At 39.0% G+C, this 18,932-nt stretch overlaps 1 protein-coding gene across 4 annotated transcripts in view; it reads left to right on the top strand.

Annotated features, from left to right (window-relative positions):
* The window catches only part of ints10 (integrator complex subunit 10), a 61,964-nt gene that overhangs the window by 12,783 nt on the left and 30,249 nt on the right, over positions 1-18,932 (top strand). For 3 of the 4 annotated variants that reach the window (XR_009647069.1, XM_060851404.1, XM_060851405.1), the window contains exons 4-9: positions 1,417-1,556; positions 6,091-6,172; positions 6,859-6,999; positions 8,860-9,031; positions 10,276-10,445; positions 11,368-11,504. Coding sequence is in view for 3 of the 4 variants with exons in the window: in XM_060851404.1 (XP_060707387.1) it covers positions 1,417-1,556; positions 6,091-6,172; positions 6,859-6,999; positions 8,860-9,031; positions 10,276-10,445; positions 11,368-11,504 (842 nt within the window). In the remaining variant the exon portion in view is untranslated. The remainder of the gene's footprint in view (positions 1-1,416; positions 1,557-6,090; positions 6,173-6,858; positions 7,000-8,859; positions 9,032-10,275; positions 10,446-11,367; positions 11,505-18,932) is intronic. The other variant, XM_060851406.1, reaches the window with a different exon arrangement.

Genomic DNA, 18,932 nt, shown 5'->3' on the forward strand with positions numbered 1-18,932 from the left:
CTATGCACATAGAAGGAAGTTAGTGAGTTTTGAGAAGATTTGTAGCTCAGGTTGATGTTCTGGATGTAGGTTTGCTCACTGAGCTGGAAGGTTCATTTTCAGATGTTTTGTCACCATACTAGGTGACATCTTCAGTGAGCCTTTGGACAAAGCTTCGTCTGAAGGCTCACTGAAGATGTTACCCAGTGTGATGATGAAATGTTTGAAAATGAACCTTCCAGCTCAGCGAGCAAACCTACGTAGAAGGAAGTAGAGAGATGGAGCTTGTCTCTGGGCTTTCTGAAAAATGGTCATGTTTATAATTTTATGAAGTAACATTATACACAATGACTGAAAAATAGTGGGAAAATTGTATTTGCATGAACATGCTGCTAACTGTGATGGGGACTAATGGTAGAATGCTTGTTCTTGCTTTCTGTGGGGGATTCTGTAATCTTTGAGGCTGTTACAATAAATATCACAAAAAGGCATAACATTTCTCCCAATTAATTGTAGATAGTGCCACAAAAATTGGTAATTAATTAGATCATGGCAGATTTGCACCTTAACTCAATTTATCTGCTTTTACTCCATAACATTTGATGACCCTACCTAACAATTTGTTTCTATCTTCAAACTCCAATTGTGTTAATATCTACATGCTTAGGGGGTAGGAGTTCAGATTTCTACTCCCCATAACATGAACTTTGTACTATTTTCCCACAAAAGGAAATAATTTACTATTCCATGATACAAAACTAAATTCATACTTAGAGTCAAAAGAAGTTTTATATGGCTAGAATGGTGTTGAGATTGTAAACTATCATTAGATTAGATTAGATTAGATTACTTAGTGTGGAAACAGGCCCTTCGTCCTAACAAGTCCACACCGACCCGCCGAAGCGCAACCCACCCATACCCCTACATTTACCCTTTACCTAACACTACGGCAATTTAGCATGGCTAATTCACCTGACCCGCACATCTTTGGATTGTGGGAGGAAACTGGAGCACCCGGAGGAAACCCCTGCAGACACGGGGAGAACGTCAGTCGCCTGAGTCGGGAATTGAACCTGGGTCTCAGGCGCTGTGAGGCAGCAGTGCTAACCACTGTGCCACCGTGCTGCCTTTCATTTGAGGCACACTAAGGTAATTGTCCTATTTTAAATAAGGTGGATTGAAATTTAACCTAAATTCCCAAGCTGGCTTCTCTATTATTACAGGTTACCTACATTTCTAGTAAAATGTGCTCTTTGAATAGTAAAGAATAACATTTTTTGACTATGAATTATTGACAATATATAAGTTTTGTGAAATATTACCCTGACAGATTCTGTCCAAGAGATCTGTGTGAGCCAAATGTGAATCATTTGAGGTACTGACCTACAAATGATGTAATGGACATGAAATGTGAAATTCTGTTAAATTACTTTGCAGGATTATTTGAGACTCTTCCAGGTCGAATACAATGCGAAATGCTTCTTAAAGCCACAGAGCAATGCTTCAACACACTGGAGAGAGCAGAAATGTTGTTGCTGCTCTTGAGACGATTCCCGGAATCTGTAGTGCAGCACGGAGTATGTATACTTATGTAACATTGATCCAACATATTCTTGTGTTGTTAACAAACCAATACATTATTGCTGACAAGGTGTGTTCTCTTTCAGCAGTTGCTATTGGTGTGTTATAAGAATGCAGAGATGGTTTTCATTATCAACTATAAACAGTTGTGTTAGGGATGTAATCTGGATTACACCATGTTAGGTGTCCACCTATCAACAAACTGGACAGTACTCTAAATATTGATCAAGAAGTGGACCATTGTACTCTGGATAAAAATTGTCAAAATGCATTGAACTGAGATAGGAATCCATGTGGTTAATATATTGGTATTACATTTTTGAGTAAAATCCTTATCCCTTCTAACTGTGGAATTATGCTGAAGTTTTTTAAAGATCAAAAAGTCCAAATACTGAAATAAGAGGATGTTAGTGATGTTAAACATAGGCATTCAAATGTCTAGATGTGGTTTCTGTACTTTATGTGGATGCATTCTGTTGGTTTTACAGCTGCATCCATTTATCCACATAGCTTTTACAATTATGTTAAAATCCTATGACTTATGCCTTCTTTGTGCACATGAAACTTCCTTCTCTTTTATGAATTTAAGTCAGTTTTCTATGTCAACATAGTAACAAAAATCCATATTGACATTTGACTGCCATGTTATAATTGCAGGTGTTCCCACATTAGGTAGTACTATTGTCTCCCTTTTGTCTTCTCACATGTCTTCTGCCCTCAAAATTTCAGTCTTTGCCCTAGAATTGATTCTGTGGAAGAGCACATAAATCTGGGGTACATGTTGCAGGACCATGAAGGTAGGACATGATGTTGATAAGATTGCAGAAAGATAAACAAGTTCTTGGTTTGCCACGTAATTAAGAAAGCTAAGAGGTAGTAATGAGCCTATATGAAAATTAATAAAATCTTAATTTGAATACCATGACAAATGTTAACCATCACAGTGAAAGAATATAGAGATATTAGAGGGGATTGCAGTATGATGTGTTTGGATACTCTCATTTCAGCTTTGTTGACCGGGAATATTGATTGGGCTTGCTGTTTAGTATGAGAAACTGGAGATGCTGAAAAATGTGTTGTTGAAGAAGGGCTTATGCCCGAAACATCGATTCTCCTGCTCCTTTGATGCTGCCTGACCTGCGCTTTTCCAGCAACACATTTTTCAGCTCTGGCTGTTTACTATGTCCGTAATTTTGGGAGTCCCAGGATGAATAGGATTTGGGCTTTTCTCCCTAAATTTTCTTTCATGGGAGAAAGGTGAACAGAAGTTTATGGTCCAAGAATTATTTCACAGTATGTAGGGAGGACCATCGGATTGGATTCATTTACAGGAATGCAGTTCACCAAGGAGAGGTATACGGCTGATGGTTTATTTTCACGGTTTCATCTCTGTGCTCACTTTTCATTACTATTACTCACTGTTAATTTATTTTAAAAATTATTTGGTATACTCTGACAATGTGTAGTTACTTTGGCAATTTTCTGTTTGTGTTTCAAGTAAAATAGGTGTGACATCCAGCTAGTTTAACTGTACTCGTCACCCCGACGTCATGTTTCTCGGCAGTCTCAATTACAGCTTTTTTTTTAGCAAAACGCAATTAGCTTACTGGTTTGATTTGGAGGTGTCATGGAACATGAAGTTGTGCTCCATTTTTGTTAATTGGCCATTATGTTCATACTGCCACCTATAATTGCAGTACCTTTAAATCTTACTGCTCATAATATAATGGACTTCATCAGTTGTCTAAATTCCTTCTCTCTACATTTTCTCACTGTACTTTTTAAAATATGTCTAATGCCTCCAACTCTAAAAGTGTTGACTTGCAGTTTAAAAGTAGAGCAATGGAGAGGGAAAGTGACTTCTCATGGTTGAAGGTGACTAGAAATTGGTATCAATGTCAGAGTTAGTCCACATATAGAGCTTGAACAACTATCATATATGATTAATGGGAAAAGTGCAAAGACTATAGCTGAGAATGGATACTGGGGAGGAAATTGATGCCATGATAGGGAGAAGTTGTACTGAAAGATGTACAGATGTTAAGGGAATCATGATTGCAAAAATGCAACTTACCAGCTTTCAGCATCTCCCTTCCATTGCTACACCATCCCCTCAAATGGATTGAAGAAAAAGTGCTAGCGAAAGAAGCGAAAAGCTGACTAAAGTACGATAGAAGAACAACATTGGCATGGTTAGTCGAGAGAGAGAGACATAGTGCAGAAGACAAAGAAATTAATTTTGACTTATGGACCAGCTGACGGAGCACATCGATTGACTTTTATTTCAGTTAATAAATGATCCTTGTTTGTGGCCTAGGCCAACCTTACATTTCACAAGCTATGCAGTGCCAAACTAGTGCCTGTGCAATTTGCTGAAGTGAGGTCACAAGACCAGCTGGGCAATCAATGAAAGTTGCGGGGTCAGCAGAAGTTGCGAGTATGCTTGTGCCTTTGTGGCTCAAAAAATCATTCAGCAATTAATTGTTGCTGGACTACTTCATTTCCACAATTCATGAAACTGGTGAAAATCTGCATCACGTAGGTCTTTGGCTAGTCTGATTGGTAGTTGAATTCACAACCCTCCAGTTTCTATATTAAAAATAGACTTTGGCTTTTTTTCCCCTCTCTCTCTTATGTCAAGAAGTGCTCTGACACGCAACTGAATTTTGTTTTTTTTCCCCTTCTCCATCACCAAACCACTCGTGGTTAGCCTTCTACATTAAAAAGAGCCTATAATGTGAAGCAGGTGGATGCTTTGCACACCCAGTGCTTTGTCCCAACCAAAATGGAGTCAACCACTTAACAATGATTAATTCAGACAATCAACAAATCAAGCAAATGCTATGAATACTAGGATTTTTCTGTTTAGAAAACCATCAGTGTGAAAGGAAATATATATTTAATTGTATAAGTGGCACAGTTTTTGTGCTTAACCATGACCTCAAGGTAAAGGAAGGCAGATTTAGGACTCCTATCAAAATGCAATGGTCTTGTTGAGATTTATTTGTAGAAAAGTTTCTGTAGAGCACGATGAAATCATGGGCTGAGGAGTGGCAGATGGAATTTAATTGAGATAAATATGATGTTTTGCCTTTTGGAAAAGCAAATCCGAGCAGGGCTCATACAATTAATAGTAAGGTCTTGGGGAGTGTTGCTGAACAAAGAGACTTTGGAGTGCAGGTTCATAGTTCCTTGAAAGTGGAGTTGCAGGTAGATATGATGGTGAAGAAGTCATTTGGTATGCTTTCCTTTATTGGTCAGAGTATTGAGTATAGGAGTTGGGAGGTCATGTTGCAGCTGTATAGGACAGGTCGGCTACTTTTGGAATATTATATGCAATTCTGGACTCCTTCCTATTAGAAAGATGTTGTGAAACTTGAAAGAGTTCAGAAAAGATTTACAAAGATATCGTCAGGTTTGGAGGGTTTGAGCTATAGGGAGAGGTTGAATAGGCTGGTGCTATTTTCACTGAATCGTCAAAGGCTGAGGGGTGACCTTATAGAAGTTTATAAAATCAAGAGGGGCATGGATAGTTGAATAATCAAGGTCTTTCCTGGGGTGGGGAAATCCAAAACTAGAGGGCATTGGTTTTAAGGTGAGAGAGGAAAGATTTAAAAGGGACCTAAGGGCCAACATTCATTGGAGTTTAGAAGATTAAGGGGAGACTTAATAGAAACTCACAAGATAATACATGGCTTGGAAAGGGTGGACGCTAGAAACTTTTTTCCGTTAGGCGAGGAGACTAGGACCCGTGGACACAGCCTTAAAATTAGAGGGGGTCAATTCAGAACAGAAATGCGGAGATATTTCTTCAGCCAGAGAGTGGTGGGCCTGTGGAATTCATTGCCGCAGAGTGCAGTGGAGACTGGGATGCTAAATGTCATCAAGGCAGAGATTGATAGATTCTTGATGTCTCGAGGAATTAAGGGCTACGGGGAGAATGCGGGTAAGTGGAGTTGAAATGCCCATCAGCCATGATTGAATGGCGGAGTGGACTCGATGGGCCGAATGGCCTTACTTCCACTCCTATGTCTTATGGTCTTATTTTCAAACAATGGGTGGTGCACGTATGGAATGAGCTGCTAGAGGAAGTGGCTGATACAATTACAATGTTTAAAAGGCATCTGGATGGATATGAGTCGGAAGGGTTTCGAGGGGATATGGGCCAAGTGCTGCCAGATGGGACTAGGTTAATTTCTGATATCTGGTCAGCATGGACAAGTTGGACCAAAGGGCCGCTTTCTGTGCTGTACAGTTCTATGACTGTAAGGTGGTTAGAGATTGTGATTGGGAATGGGTCATGGGCTTTTATAAAAAGATGAGCTAGATGGGAAAATGGCATTCCTCTTCTGTATTGATAATTGTGCAGCTGACTGTGTGACCTATCCTGATGTGACACATTTTAGCAAGCATTGCGTTTTTAAAACTTTTTTAACAATAGAGAGGTGGTTTGAAAATTTGAAAGAGGTTTTTTGGGTATGAACAAGTTGCTAGTGATAAATGTTTTTTTTGCTTTGTTTCTTAATTTAGGTTAGCCTTGGTGAAACTCTATTGGAAGCAGAAAACCTTGATGATCAAGACTCACCAGTCAATTGTTTTAGAAAGTTATTTGGTAAGAAAGTAAAAAAAAAAGAATATATGAATCAAAACAATGCTTGGGTTGCTTTTGATTTGGATCTTGCTGATGGCTTCTTGGTATGTACACCATGTATGGTAGTGAGTTGTGTAGGTGAAGAAAATCTCAATCTGTATCCCTGGCTTAAACTAAGCCAATAACAACCAGAGCAGTTTTGGAATCAACTCTAGTGTTCCTGCGCACAGGAGGGGAATAACAAGTCAGGGTCCTTTTTGCCATTGCCACCTGTAATACAGTGTGCGGGAATGGAGTTTGATAAGCATCACAGCTGAGCTTGACCAATGTGCAAGTTGCTGACGGTTTCCCCTGTGTCGCATGAGGCATGATTGGTTGGTGAGTTGCTAGGTGCTGTTGTCCAAACCATTTGAAAGTCTAGTGAGTTTCCTTTCATCAGTTTCCAGTTCATGGGATGTCATAATAGTGTGTAATAATCCAAACATTTGGATCCTCATTGGACTGTGAAGTCAAAAAGCACTCTTGTTTTTTTTTCTCCTTTTAACATGAAAAGGCATGGATTTTTTTTCCTTTGCTAAAGCTGGACTTTAGTTTGAATGTGGGTCAGTATATGATTAAGTTGTTTGTCTGCAATGTCGTATCACACATGAAATTTTTTCTTGTAATGCAGTTGTTTCTCTAACACAATGTACCTTTTGTATCTACAGTATGTGATGTCCTTCCTCTAATTATCAATAACCCTGATGTGAGATTACCGGCCAATCTGTTATATCAGTATCTCCATAAGGCAGCAGAGTTTTATATTGGTTACGTCACCAGATCTCCTTCATTGGAAAGCCAGCATCAAGGTATTGCATTGTAACCACGGGCCAGTTGTAAGAGAAAGAATTGCTGTTCAAAAGTAATTTTTTGATAAATGGTATAGCCTTTAAATGATGAATTGCATTAATTTATATGAATAGAATTTTAAAGCACTTCTGATACAGTTTTGGTTTTGGGAAGTTAGACTTCAATTTTGCTTTCCTTCACTTAAATCTCCTTAATCAAAATCTTTCTCCTCATAATAGAAAAACTATTGAGGCCACTGCCTTTTTCCATAGCTGATTGCTAGATAGTATTGCAGGAGTAGCCAAGATTGACTACTGGTGAGACTTGCCACTCTGGTCTGAAGTCCACTGGAAGAAAGGGAAGGATTTCTGTCTGCTTCATGACTAACCTTGGTGAAGTTTCTGTAGTCAGAGTTTGAATGTTTTTAAAACACACAGAAATATAAATTGCTGAAGAAACTCAGCAGACCTGACAGCATCTGTAAAGAGAAAACAGAGTTAATGTTTCGAGTTCAGTGGACTTTCTTCAGAATATTTTTGGTGGACTACAACACTTGCATTGGTCAGAGAGATTAATGGCTGAGAGAAGTTGATATTAGATTATCCATTGAACTGTCTTTAATAGTTGATCCATTGACCTGGCATGTCACATAACGCACATCAAGTTAGTATATCTTCTCATGGACACAGAAACACTTGATTTCTGTTTTATACAATCATTCTTCTAATATTACAATTCTAAGGTATTAATGATGTTTATTTAACATATGACGTTGCTTTAATTTCTCCTCATCAAAGTAGCCTACCCATATTTAGGTATGTGCTGGATTATTGTGAGAGAAGTCTGTGGGACTTGAAAGTATGCCTCTATATTTCCTCTCTGCTTATTCTAGAACAGTATTTCTCAACCTTTCTGTATTCAATGCTCCCTTCTTCACTTGAAATCATGCAACGCCCCCAAAGCACCAAAATCAGCTTTTGCACATATGCTGCAATACACTGCAGTGCTGAAAACTGAAAACTTTTGTGAAATATACTTTATATACAACAAAAAATAAATGTCATCATTCATGTTATGCGACTATCCATCTGCACACAGCAATGTCCTTCAAGGACACGGCAGTCTTTCAAGTGATTGGTTAGCTCTCTACAAAATCGTTCAGTGCCCCCTTGCCGCCCCCTTTGACTTCAATGCCCACCAAAGGAAGGCATCGCCCCTCAGGGGGTGCTTCCACCCCCGTTGAGAAACACTATTCTAGGAGATCAAAATAATTTGGCAGGAAATTTTGCTATTCTTGTTAGCTTTTACTGTCACTTTGGGGAAGTAATTGCTTTATTCTATGGCTAATCGAAAGTGCTCCTTGATTCAGAAGTCCTTTATAATTTTAAACCTTGGTGCCTTCTAGGATAGTTACTATCGAACTGAATTGTGAAGTTTGATCTCCTCCTTTAATCTATTGTCATGTTTCAAGTGATGCCACATTTTATGAGTAACTAATTGGTTCCTGTAATGCTGGAAAATTATTGATTACTGCCAGGGTATTTGGAGACATGAAGAAAAGAATACTATAATCATACATTAGTGCAATTAATTTACAGTGAGGCATGTTTTTGATCAGATTTGCAAATAGGACTGTTTATGAATGATCTAGAATGTAAAATTTAATTCTGATGTTTTGCCCAGTAAATTAGTCTGTCAGAATTATTTTGCAGAAATAATTTGTGTAATATGAATCAACTGCTGGTATGCTGTTTGGATAGAGAGATTTTTCAGAAATAGGCTAAAGAAATTAAAAAGTCTATCCAAAGTGGATATACAGAATTGTATTTTCTCTGTTTATACTTTGTTTGTTAAATAGTTAGCACTTCTATCTTTGCTAGGTTCCCAAGACACAGCTGATATGAAATCACCTACCAAACGAAGTACTCAGAAATATATCATAGAAGGTCTGACTGAGAAATCATCATTAATAATGGAACCATGGGACAGATTGTTTGAAATTATGTCTGTTGTGGCAATGAGGTGTGAGTGGCAGATGGACAAAACAAACAGGTGAGAATTTTAATTGAGTATAGTGTCTTATTACATTCTGGAATAAGTATTGCAGAAAAATGTTCTAAACTGCACATTTTAATGTAACAATCAGAGGACTTATTTTGCATTTTACTTGTGGGGTTGGTGAGTATTTTAAGTAATGTCAAATTTTTAACCTTTTTTTTAGCCAGGCTGCTGACCAAATTTAATTCAGTACATGTGTCCCTTGCACGAAAACAGTTTTCCATGAAAACGGTTTATGGCTACTCTAGGCCACGCACACTTGGAAAAATACGAAAGGGTGTGAATCATATAGATCTCGCTTCTAGGTCACACGAAGACCAAAACCGTGCAATAACGGTCAAGTCGATTTTTAATAGTGCTTTTCACTGAGCTATTTATAACATTCATTTCAGATATTTTAGTCTAGGAGGGGATGTAAAGAGCCCATTATCCTTGTGAAAATGCAGTTTCAATTGTGGCACAATGAAAATTGTAAATGGAATAAGCATGATTGTCATGTCAAAATCAAGACTCACTGCATGTTTTCAAAACTGTTGAATACTTTATCTCCTTTTTGATGTTTTAAGAAACCCAGCTTTAACTACTCCTTGTTTTCTGTTTTTCCCATGATATATTAAACTTTGATACTTTCCAGTTTCTTTGTTTCCTCAATTTAAGGAAAGGTTTTAGTTGGGTTGAAGCTCTGATTTCTCCTCAGTTGGCTTTGCTATCTACAAATATGAATTGCTAGGGGCACATTTTTAAGGTGACAGGAGAGAAATTTAAAAAAGACACGATAGACAAAAGTTTTACACAGGGTAGTTCGCGTGTGGAATAAACTTCCTGAGGAAGTGGTGGATGCAGGTACAATTAGTGTTTGAAAGACATTTGGATAGGTCCTTGAATAGGAAAGGTTTGGAGGCATATGGGCCAGGAGCTAATTTAGTTTGGGATATGTTTAGCTTGGACTGGTTGGATTGAGGGGTCTGTTTCCTTGCTGTATGACTCTATCACTCTATGAACACATGAACAAGTGAATGAGTGACTCAGCACTTGCATTGTACTCTTATCATGCTGTTTCATTCTTTCTGTGCTAACTATTCAAAGCATGAACATAGAACACAAACATTTCTTAAACTGATTGTACATCAAGTATTGCAACCAGAAGTTCGTTGTACTATTGAATGTTTTCTTTTTGTGCAAGTATTTTCTTCCACTAATTCTTGGGTTCTAAATTTTCTTTCAAATTAATCGTTCAGGAACTGTGGTGAAATTCTGCATCGGATGAAAGATTTATGCAGGTATATAAACAACTTTGATGATGAAGGTCACAGGAAGTATAAGCATCAAGTTGTTTATTCTACACTGCTGATTTTCTTCAAGAATGCATTCCAATATGTCAGTAGTATCCAACCATCTCTTTTTCAAGGTTAGTTAAAGGATTCCTATGAAAATGTTATCCAGAATTGGAGCTCTTTTATGTCTCTTGGAGTTTCAATATGTTATAACGAAGTAATATGGTGGTATTGGTATATAAAAGATATTAAATATGTTTGTTTGTTGGCAGTTTGCAGTTACTTTAGAATTGCATTGCGTGAAACAGAAGCTACTTGCATCTTTCATTAGGTACAACCAGATGCCACTTTGACATATTGCAAAAGTGACTCTTATATTGAATTTCAGTTAATGAATTCCAGTCATTGTCTACACAAAATTCTTGAAGTATGGAAAAATATCATGAACACTTGTGATCATACATGAAGAAAATAAACTTGCATAAGTTATTTTAGGAAATACAGCTCATTTTTAGTTTAGGATTTTTGAGTTTTAACAAATTCAAGCTTTAGACAAGCTTTAGCTTTAAGCAAATTAGCTTAAATGATTGCAGTGGAAGAATTGACTCTTTAAGGAAACTGGATATACAAAACTAAGTCTTAAGCTCTTTGACCCTGAATCTTGTGGGGCTGGAGGGCATATCGGGTATATCAGGTAAAAGCATGACGGAATAGTACGTACATGGCCTCCAAACTCCTTGCAATCACTGCTGCCATCTGCTTTGTAAAGGTAAATGTTTGAGGAGTTTCAGGATTTGGATCTAATGGCAAAGAAGAAATTGCAATATCTTTGAGTTAGGATGTGATGTGACTTGGAAGGGAACTTGCAGGTTGTGGGGGTCCCATTTGCATTCTGCCCTTTTCCTTTTAAGTGATTTGGGAGGTTTCTGGTTTGACAGGTGCTGTTGAAGAAACATTGGTAACTTTGCAGAGCACCTACTGGAAGTAGATATGTTCTTGTGATAATGATGCTATTTTATGGATTTTGATTTTATAGCTACAATCATTTCTTTTTAGCATCCAGTCCTTCTAGCAACCAAATTCCCCTTATTTTGTTGGATGATTTATCAAATATCTATGGTGATGTGGATATTGATAGAGGTAAACACATTCATAAGAGACGAAAGCTTGGAGAAGGGAGGGAGAAAACACTGGTGAGTAACCTACGTTGCCTGGATTTTTCATTAGTTTTGGAAAGTAATTGTTAATTGTAAAAAGCCAGGAGTCCATATATTTTGTGATATTGTTCTTGGTGATATCTGCATTCAAGGTACAGCTGCCTCATGGTTACTAATGACACCCCGCAGTTCCTCTCTTACCTTTCCCAAATCATCCAATGCCTGTAAGTTATTGAATTGTTTTAACTGATTTCTAGTCTTCAGTGAGTTGCAACTTTGTTCAGTTAAACCAGCAGGTAACTAAAGTTATTGCTGTTACCATTTGCTGTAAATTCTGCACCCTCATTACCAATTCCTTCATTCTTTTCCTTCCGTTGCTTTGGGCTGAGCCTTGTTCGAATTTTCAAAGTCCTATTTGTCTAACCTGCCATTGACAATTACTTGCTAACAAGCACCTGATGAAGGAGCACTGCTTTGAAAGCTAGTGTTTTCAAATAAACCGTTGGACTGTAACCTGGTGTCCAACCCAGTCCAACACCGGCACCTCCACATTATTCCTTGAGCTCGGCAAAGAAGATTTGCTTTGGTAGTCATAATTCAAACGTCATATGCATGTGGCTGGCTCAGCAGAGTTGGGATCAGATGATCATGGTCTCAATACTAATGTTGTTAGCTGTTTCAAGGATGCTGATACTTCAAGCTGGTGCGGAGAATCCATCTCAAACAACGCTGATGGCACTTGTCAGGGGGCCTGGAGGTAGCGTCTATATGTAGTCCAGGTTTTGGAGTGTTATAACAAAGTTTGAAGGGTGACTGCCTAATGCACAAGGATCTTGGTATCAGCGTGGACATCACAATCATTGAAGACCCTTATCCTTAGGCATCCCGAGTGTGGTACTTACAGATGAGATGCAATGTTGAAGCTCTGCATCGATATCAGCCTTAGGTGAAAGGGAGCTTCCGGGTAGGGGAGATGTTCCACGTTTGGAAGGATTTCTCCGTTGACCTTCATGGAAGGATGGACCAAAACTTGACCTGGCATGGTTTGGTAAAGGATTTATGCCTTTTTGAGGTTGAGAATGAGACCAATTCTTCAGTGTGTCTGTGAAGGCACTACATGTGGCTTGACAATTCTCTTCTGAGAGAGCAGAGATAGCTTTGTCATCATGAACTGAAGTTCCACAAGTGAGGTCAGTGTTGTTTTATTGGATTTCAACTGATTTGACATTGATACATTTTCTGTTCCTCCTGCTTGCAACATCTACATCACTGGGAAGCTTGTTCTTGACCATTGTAGCAATGAAGGTGATGAAAAGGGTGATGACACACTCCTGTTTGACCTCAAAGGATTTTGTTGTGTCAGGACTGTCACTGACATCTTTTTGTGGTGAAAACAGAGGATGTTGATGAATTTCACTAGATAGCTGGCTGTTGACAGCATCTTTCATCGCACTTCCTGACGGAGTCAAAATACTTGGTCAGGTAATTTAAGGCCCTGTTTTGTGTTTCTCCTGGCATTTGTCTTGGAGTTGCTGAGCTGTGAAAATCATGTCTGCAGATCACAATTTGGTTGGAAGGCACACTGGCTTTCAGGAAAGATTTCCTCCGAGTCTGAAAGAGAGCGCCCAGTTGTGCTTGGGCAATGATCTTCATGGCAATGTAGAGGAGCAGATTCATCAGTAGTTCCCAGATTCCACTTCTCTTTTCTTGAAAAAGGTGTTGATGCGGCATCCCTGAGGTCAGCAGGAATATTTTCTTTGTCCCAGATTTTAATGAACGGTTGATGGAGATGAAAGGTAAGCTCTGCTTCTCCAAATTTGCTCCACCTCTCATTTGAGTGCCTTCCTTGAGATGGGCAACCAGTCTTTCTAACAACAAAGCTCCCCTTATTTTGTCAGGTGATTTACCAAATATCTATAGTGATGGAAAGGAGAAAACACTGGTGAGTAACCTACATTCCCTGGATATTTCATTATTTTTGGAAAATTATTGTTCTCTTAGGCGTGAAGAGCAAAGTCTCCATATCATTTTGTAATATTGTTTATTTTTACTAATCTCATACTTAAACTTCTTAGCAGTGTGTTCATTTTTTGTTGCTTGACCCCACCTGATGTCAAGCCTCCTCCAACTTGCCTTCCTCCCCTCTAATTCTTGGTTTAAAAAATCTCATCATTCGAGGATTCCTTTGGCAGTCATCTCTTCTCACTCAATGTAGATACTGTATCTGTGTGCTTTCTATTTTCAGAAAAGACTCCAACAAATCTGTATGAATTAAAGTTGGTTTTGGCAATGGTTGAGAGCATTTCTAGATTAGATTACTTACAGCGTGGAAACCGGCCCTTCGGCCCAACAAGTCCACACCGACCCTCTGAAGAGCAACCCACCCAGACCCATTCCTCTACATTTACCCCTTCACCTAACACTACAGGCAATTTAGCACTGCCAATTCACCTAACCTGCACATTTTTTGGACTGTGGGAGGAAACCGGAGTACCCGGAGGAAACCCACGCCGACACAGGGAGAATGTGCAAACTCCACACAGACAGTTGCCTAAGGTGGGAATTGAACCCGGGTCTCTGGCACTGTGAGGCAGCAATGCTAACCACTGTGCCATCGTGCAGCCCCCGAGTGAGGGATTTTCCATTAGTAGACAGAAGTGTTTACCTGATGTTAGTTCAGGAATTCGCAACTAACTGAGCCACAGAGAGACGTTGTTTTGCTTTATCGCTGGGAAAGAATTATCCTCATGCACAGGCTGAAGGTCCATTCTAATTTGAAACATCAAGTAAGGTATACTGAAGTGTTATTGTATATACCCCATAGCTTCCTTGTGCTTGTCAAATTAACAACATTTTCATTTGTGCTTACCATCTTCTATCAAAATATTTAATCTATTTGAAATGACAAAAAACAATTGATCTCTTTATCTCACCAAACCAATTTCAACCTGTTGTATGCAAGGTGCTAGGTATGATAAATCATACCCGTCATGGCTACCTGAATCCAGGGTCACACATGGTTGATTTATGTTGCTGTGATCTCATAGTGGAGAAGGAACATTTCAGCAGTGAGAGTGCCAGTTGGTACTAAATTATCCAATTATGCAACTTTATGATCCAGAAACTGGCTGGAAGCTGTTCTTTCCAGACAGAACATTTGGTTAATGTAATGATATTCTGGTGTTTTAATTGGCTTCACAAATGTGTGGTTTTGTAAACATTCTCAGGAAATTGAATTCAGACTCTTGTATAAATAATAATTAAATTATCCTTGGACCAGCTAGTCTTCCGAGTTATAGTAAAGACTTTAATGCCTTTTTTTTCTAAACAATAAACAATAAATGTTTTAAGTGTATTTTCAGAATCGTAGAATGTATCAGTTAGGGGTGATGCTGTAGCAACAAACTTTATAACTATATTTCAGAGCATTTAAATGGTCATTGGATAGGGATATGGACGAGAATGAAATAGTGTGGGCTTCAGATTGGTTCCACAGGTCGGCGCAACATGAGTACCGAAGGGTCTGTGCTGCACTGTAATGTTCTATGTTCTAGAGTGCAGCTTGATTTAAATCATTCAATTCTTTTCACTACAAAAACATGCTTCAGAAGTGCTGTCGAAAAGAATATCAAAAGAGGATGATTTGTGATTCAAGATATAAATATACTCAAGCTACACATGTATAAGAAAGCTCTTAAAAGACCTTACAATGTAATACATTTTGGACGTTGTTGTTTCCTGCCTTATAAGTATTTTATACCTCCAATGTGCTGATTGCTAACTATTTCAACTGGAATGCCAGAGTATTATTTGTAGTACAGCATTGAGCCCTTTATGACTAAAATGTATTAGTTGTTAATCTTGATTTCAAATACTTGGATTTTTTCAAGCTCGCGGGACTATATCAATAAGTTATTTTAAAATGAGATGTACAGAACAATTTTAAAAACATGCCATTTCTGTGGAATAAGTTGCCTGACATAAATGTGAGGGAAAAATATCTAAGTGTATTCAAACTGAACACTTGGCTGGGAGAACTATTATCCTAAAGAAAAAGTGTAAGACCCAGATGGCTTTTTACCCCTTCTTGAAGATTGTTCTGTTACTCTAGGTTGTCAGTAAGAATAACTGTCCTTTATCCTTTCCTAGCCTGTATAAAGCTGACTTGGTCACTGTTTGAGAAGTGCAATATAGTTTGCTCTGATACTGTGACCTCTGTGTATGTAAAGAATTTAGAGCAGAAGTGATTTCACACGTACCATGAGAGGCCTGATTGCATGCATATCTCTGAAGCAATGTCTATTTAGGGACAGATACAAGTGAGACAAAGTAGAATGAAAAGTTTTCCATGCTTGATGACTTTTGTTGTAGTCATGTCTTACATGACTTACAACTGTAGTGATAGTGTTTGCAGGTTATTGTTTTGATAAGTGCCTTCATGCACCATAGCTTGCCATAAGTCATATGACCTCTGTCATCCTATGTATAAGGGCTCCAGCAGAATTGTCACACATATGTCCAAATTCTTTTTTGGAGGCATATACTGATTTATTGTGCCAGATGATGACCCAAATACCTTTTGAATGTGTGCACTGGGGAGCCATTTGTCTAAATGTAGGTACATTTAATAGGTGCGCAAGCATGGATCAACTGCACATTTCATGAACCAGTGCTGCTGATGTGGTTTCGCTTCTGCCAATAGCTGCAACTGTAAAAGTTAATACTAAAGGACCCTTTGTTCCTGAATTGAATGGCAGTTTGGGGGGGGAGTGGGTCTTTGGAGAGCACAATGACTAGTCAGTTTTTCAGCTATGCTGTCTGAATCATATAGAGTACTGTTGCCATTTCAAACTGTTTGATTTGCAGCTGCATATGACAGTTATATATTGTTTAATGGGAAGGTTATGGATATATTCAACAGAATCAATTATTATTACTGTTATGACATTACCGTGCATCGGAAATTGCAGAGTTGCTCACTGTGCACTTCTGAGTTCTTTTTTTAAATGGCAAGCATTGTAAAGGCTGAAATGGTCCTGTGAATTATTCACAAATAGGAATTGCACAGTAGCAACAGAGATACCACTGTAAGTATAGGAAATCAAAACATGTATTGATCCACAATATTGGGTTAGTGTCCATTAATTTAAAAATATGGCCAAATAGCTACTACATAGTTTCAGTCAGCAATAGAATTCAGATTAGAAAACTATCAAACGAATATAATTATGAATCAGATAATGATGATCTGTCATGTATACTGGCATAATGCTTCTATAGCTAAAGGTGCTTTAATGACTCCCACTACATGTAGATGCAGTCCCGGAATCCACAGTTAGGCTGGAGGGAACCTACCAAACGTAGGTGAATCTGTTGGCCTTGGAGCTTTGGGTGGGTAGTTCCAAGGGTGTTTGTGGTTGAGGGACTAGACATCCTGAGTGTGTCCTGCCCAGATGCAGGCTCATTCTCCTTGAGTTGAATTCCTGCAGAGTTGCAGATGGCAGGCAGAATGAAGGCCCAAGCACCTTTGGCATATGCTGAGAGGAAACCACTTGGAGGTGGGGGGGTCTATGTGTTGTTCTTCTTGGTAGAAGCAGCGGGGCCTGATTGGTTAAGTTCAATAAAACTATGTGTCTGTTTCTGGAGTACCATCATCTGTCTGCCTACTGCTGCTGATCTGTTTGTGTACGTGAATGAAGTTATTAATTGCTATCAACGTGGGCCATGTCCTACCACGGGCTGAGCAGGTGCCTGGACTCCAGCAGTTCAATGACAGCAACCTGAGGTGTTCCTTCCTCTTCACCCACAGAGTTGTGCTGTGGTGCACTCACCAGAATGTGCTCCTGACTGTACTCCAACTAAGTTCCCTCCAAGGTGTAAGTATCTGAGCTGGTAGAGGGTGCAGCAAATGAATTTAACCTGAGACATTTGTGACTTCTTCCCCAGTTGGAAAAGGAGATGTCTTGAGGGGCTGATTTCTTTATGGCAGCAACTGTGCAGTGCCAGTGATGCCAACAGGAGTTGAGGAAAGATCAGTTTAGAAATAGAGATAAAAGTTTATGCATGTTGAGGATACATTCACAGTCATGGTAATAGGAAAGCAGTGTTGCACTTCCCAATCAATCTTACTTGGGTGGCAGGACATGGAGGTCTCTGCATCATGACCTGAGTGGCCATCGTCCTCTTCCACAAGAACATGGAATTTCTGTTTGTGTGAAGAGGTGAATTTCAGACCCTCCACCACTCACTCCTATTGTGGATAGTTTCCTAAGGGAGAATTGAATGAGATAAAAGAAGCTGGCACAAATTTCAATACAACTGCAGGTGGAGGAAACATAATGTTTCCCAAGTGAGTGTGTGGCAACAGAGCTTAGTAATTTGGAGGATTTTATGGTTGAAAATGAGTAAGGGAAGATGCAGCACTCAGCAGTGAGTTTGTAGAACTTGAGCCTTGGTAGAAGGTGACAGAGTGTGAGCTAGCCAAGAGAAGGTGGTGCATTGGCCTTGCAGAGCACAGTGTGACCTTTTTCCTACATTGCTGGGCATTCCTTCAGATTGTGGATATCACACTGACTGGAGTGGCAACTCTTACCATGCTGATAGGGTCTGTTGTCACAATGTCCTCTGGTTGCCTTGAGGAAAGCGAAAAGCCACCTGCACTAACCTATCCAACAGGACCTCTGCTGTCAGTGCATCAGGTGAGAGCCTGCCTCTCTCAGCTATCCAAGGTAATATTTCCAACTGCAAATCCTGGCTGGCAGTGACTGACCTGGTGCAAAGCTGGGACTTAACATATACTAGCAGTGGTGGAAATCTCAGAAGATCCCAGTGGTGATGAATATTTGTACTGTTGATGAATGTAGGAAAGTGCAAGAGAGGCACCATATTGGGTTACTGCGTACATAATGAGATGAATAGTGTAAAATTGAGAAAGACCTCACTAGAGGCCGCGGAGATATGCCCTCAGTAAAACTTCCTGAAATTGACACTTTGCTGATTTTCTTGATAAAATTTAACCCTATTACAACACTTCATGGAAAGCATCTTTAACCTCTCCATTCTCCAAGTGTCACCATGTGCAATTTTTCTTTCTGTCAAATCCTCACATGGTATTGTACGGCTACCTTCTCACCAATCATTAATTGACATTCTGATCTTGTTTACTTCTGACTGGCATTAATTAAGTCATAAAGGACATGTGACAATCAGTGGTATTATTAAGTTCAAAAGGTGCCTTCTAAAGATAATGGGGAAAGTGGAACGCCTGGACATTGGGTTCAAAGTATTTATAAAAGTAGGAGACGAGTTGTGTTTATCTTTCAAAATTCCATAGTTTCTGCTGACTGGAAAGTCGCAAACATAAACTCAGTATTTAAGGGATAACATGGAGAATGGAGAACTACAGACTTGGTAGTTTGATGCTAGGAGTAGGGAAATGTTGGAAACTGTTATAAAGAATGTTAT

This window comes from Hemiscyllium ocellatum, chromosome 36 (assembly GCF_020745735.1).
Source record: "Hemiscyllium ocellatum isolate sHemOce1 chromosome 36, sHemOce1.pat.X.cur, whole genome shotgun sequence".
Classification (NCBI taxonomy): domain Eukaryota; kingdom Metazoa; phylum Chordata; class Chondrichthyes; order Orectolobiformes; family Hemiscylliidae; genus Hemiscyllium; species Hemiscyllium ocellatum.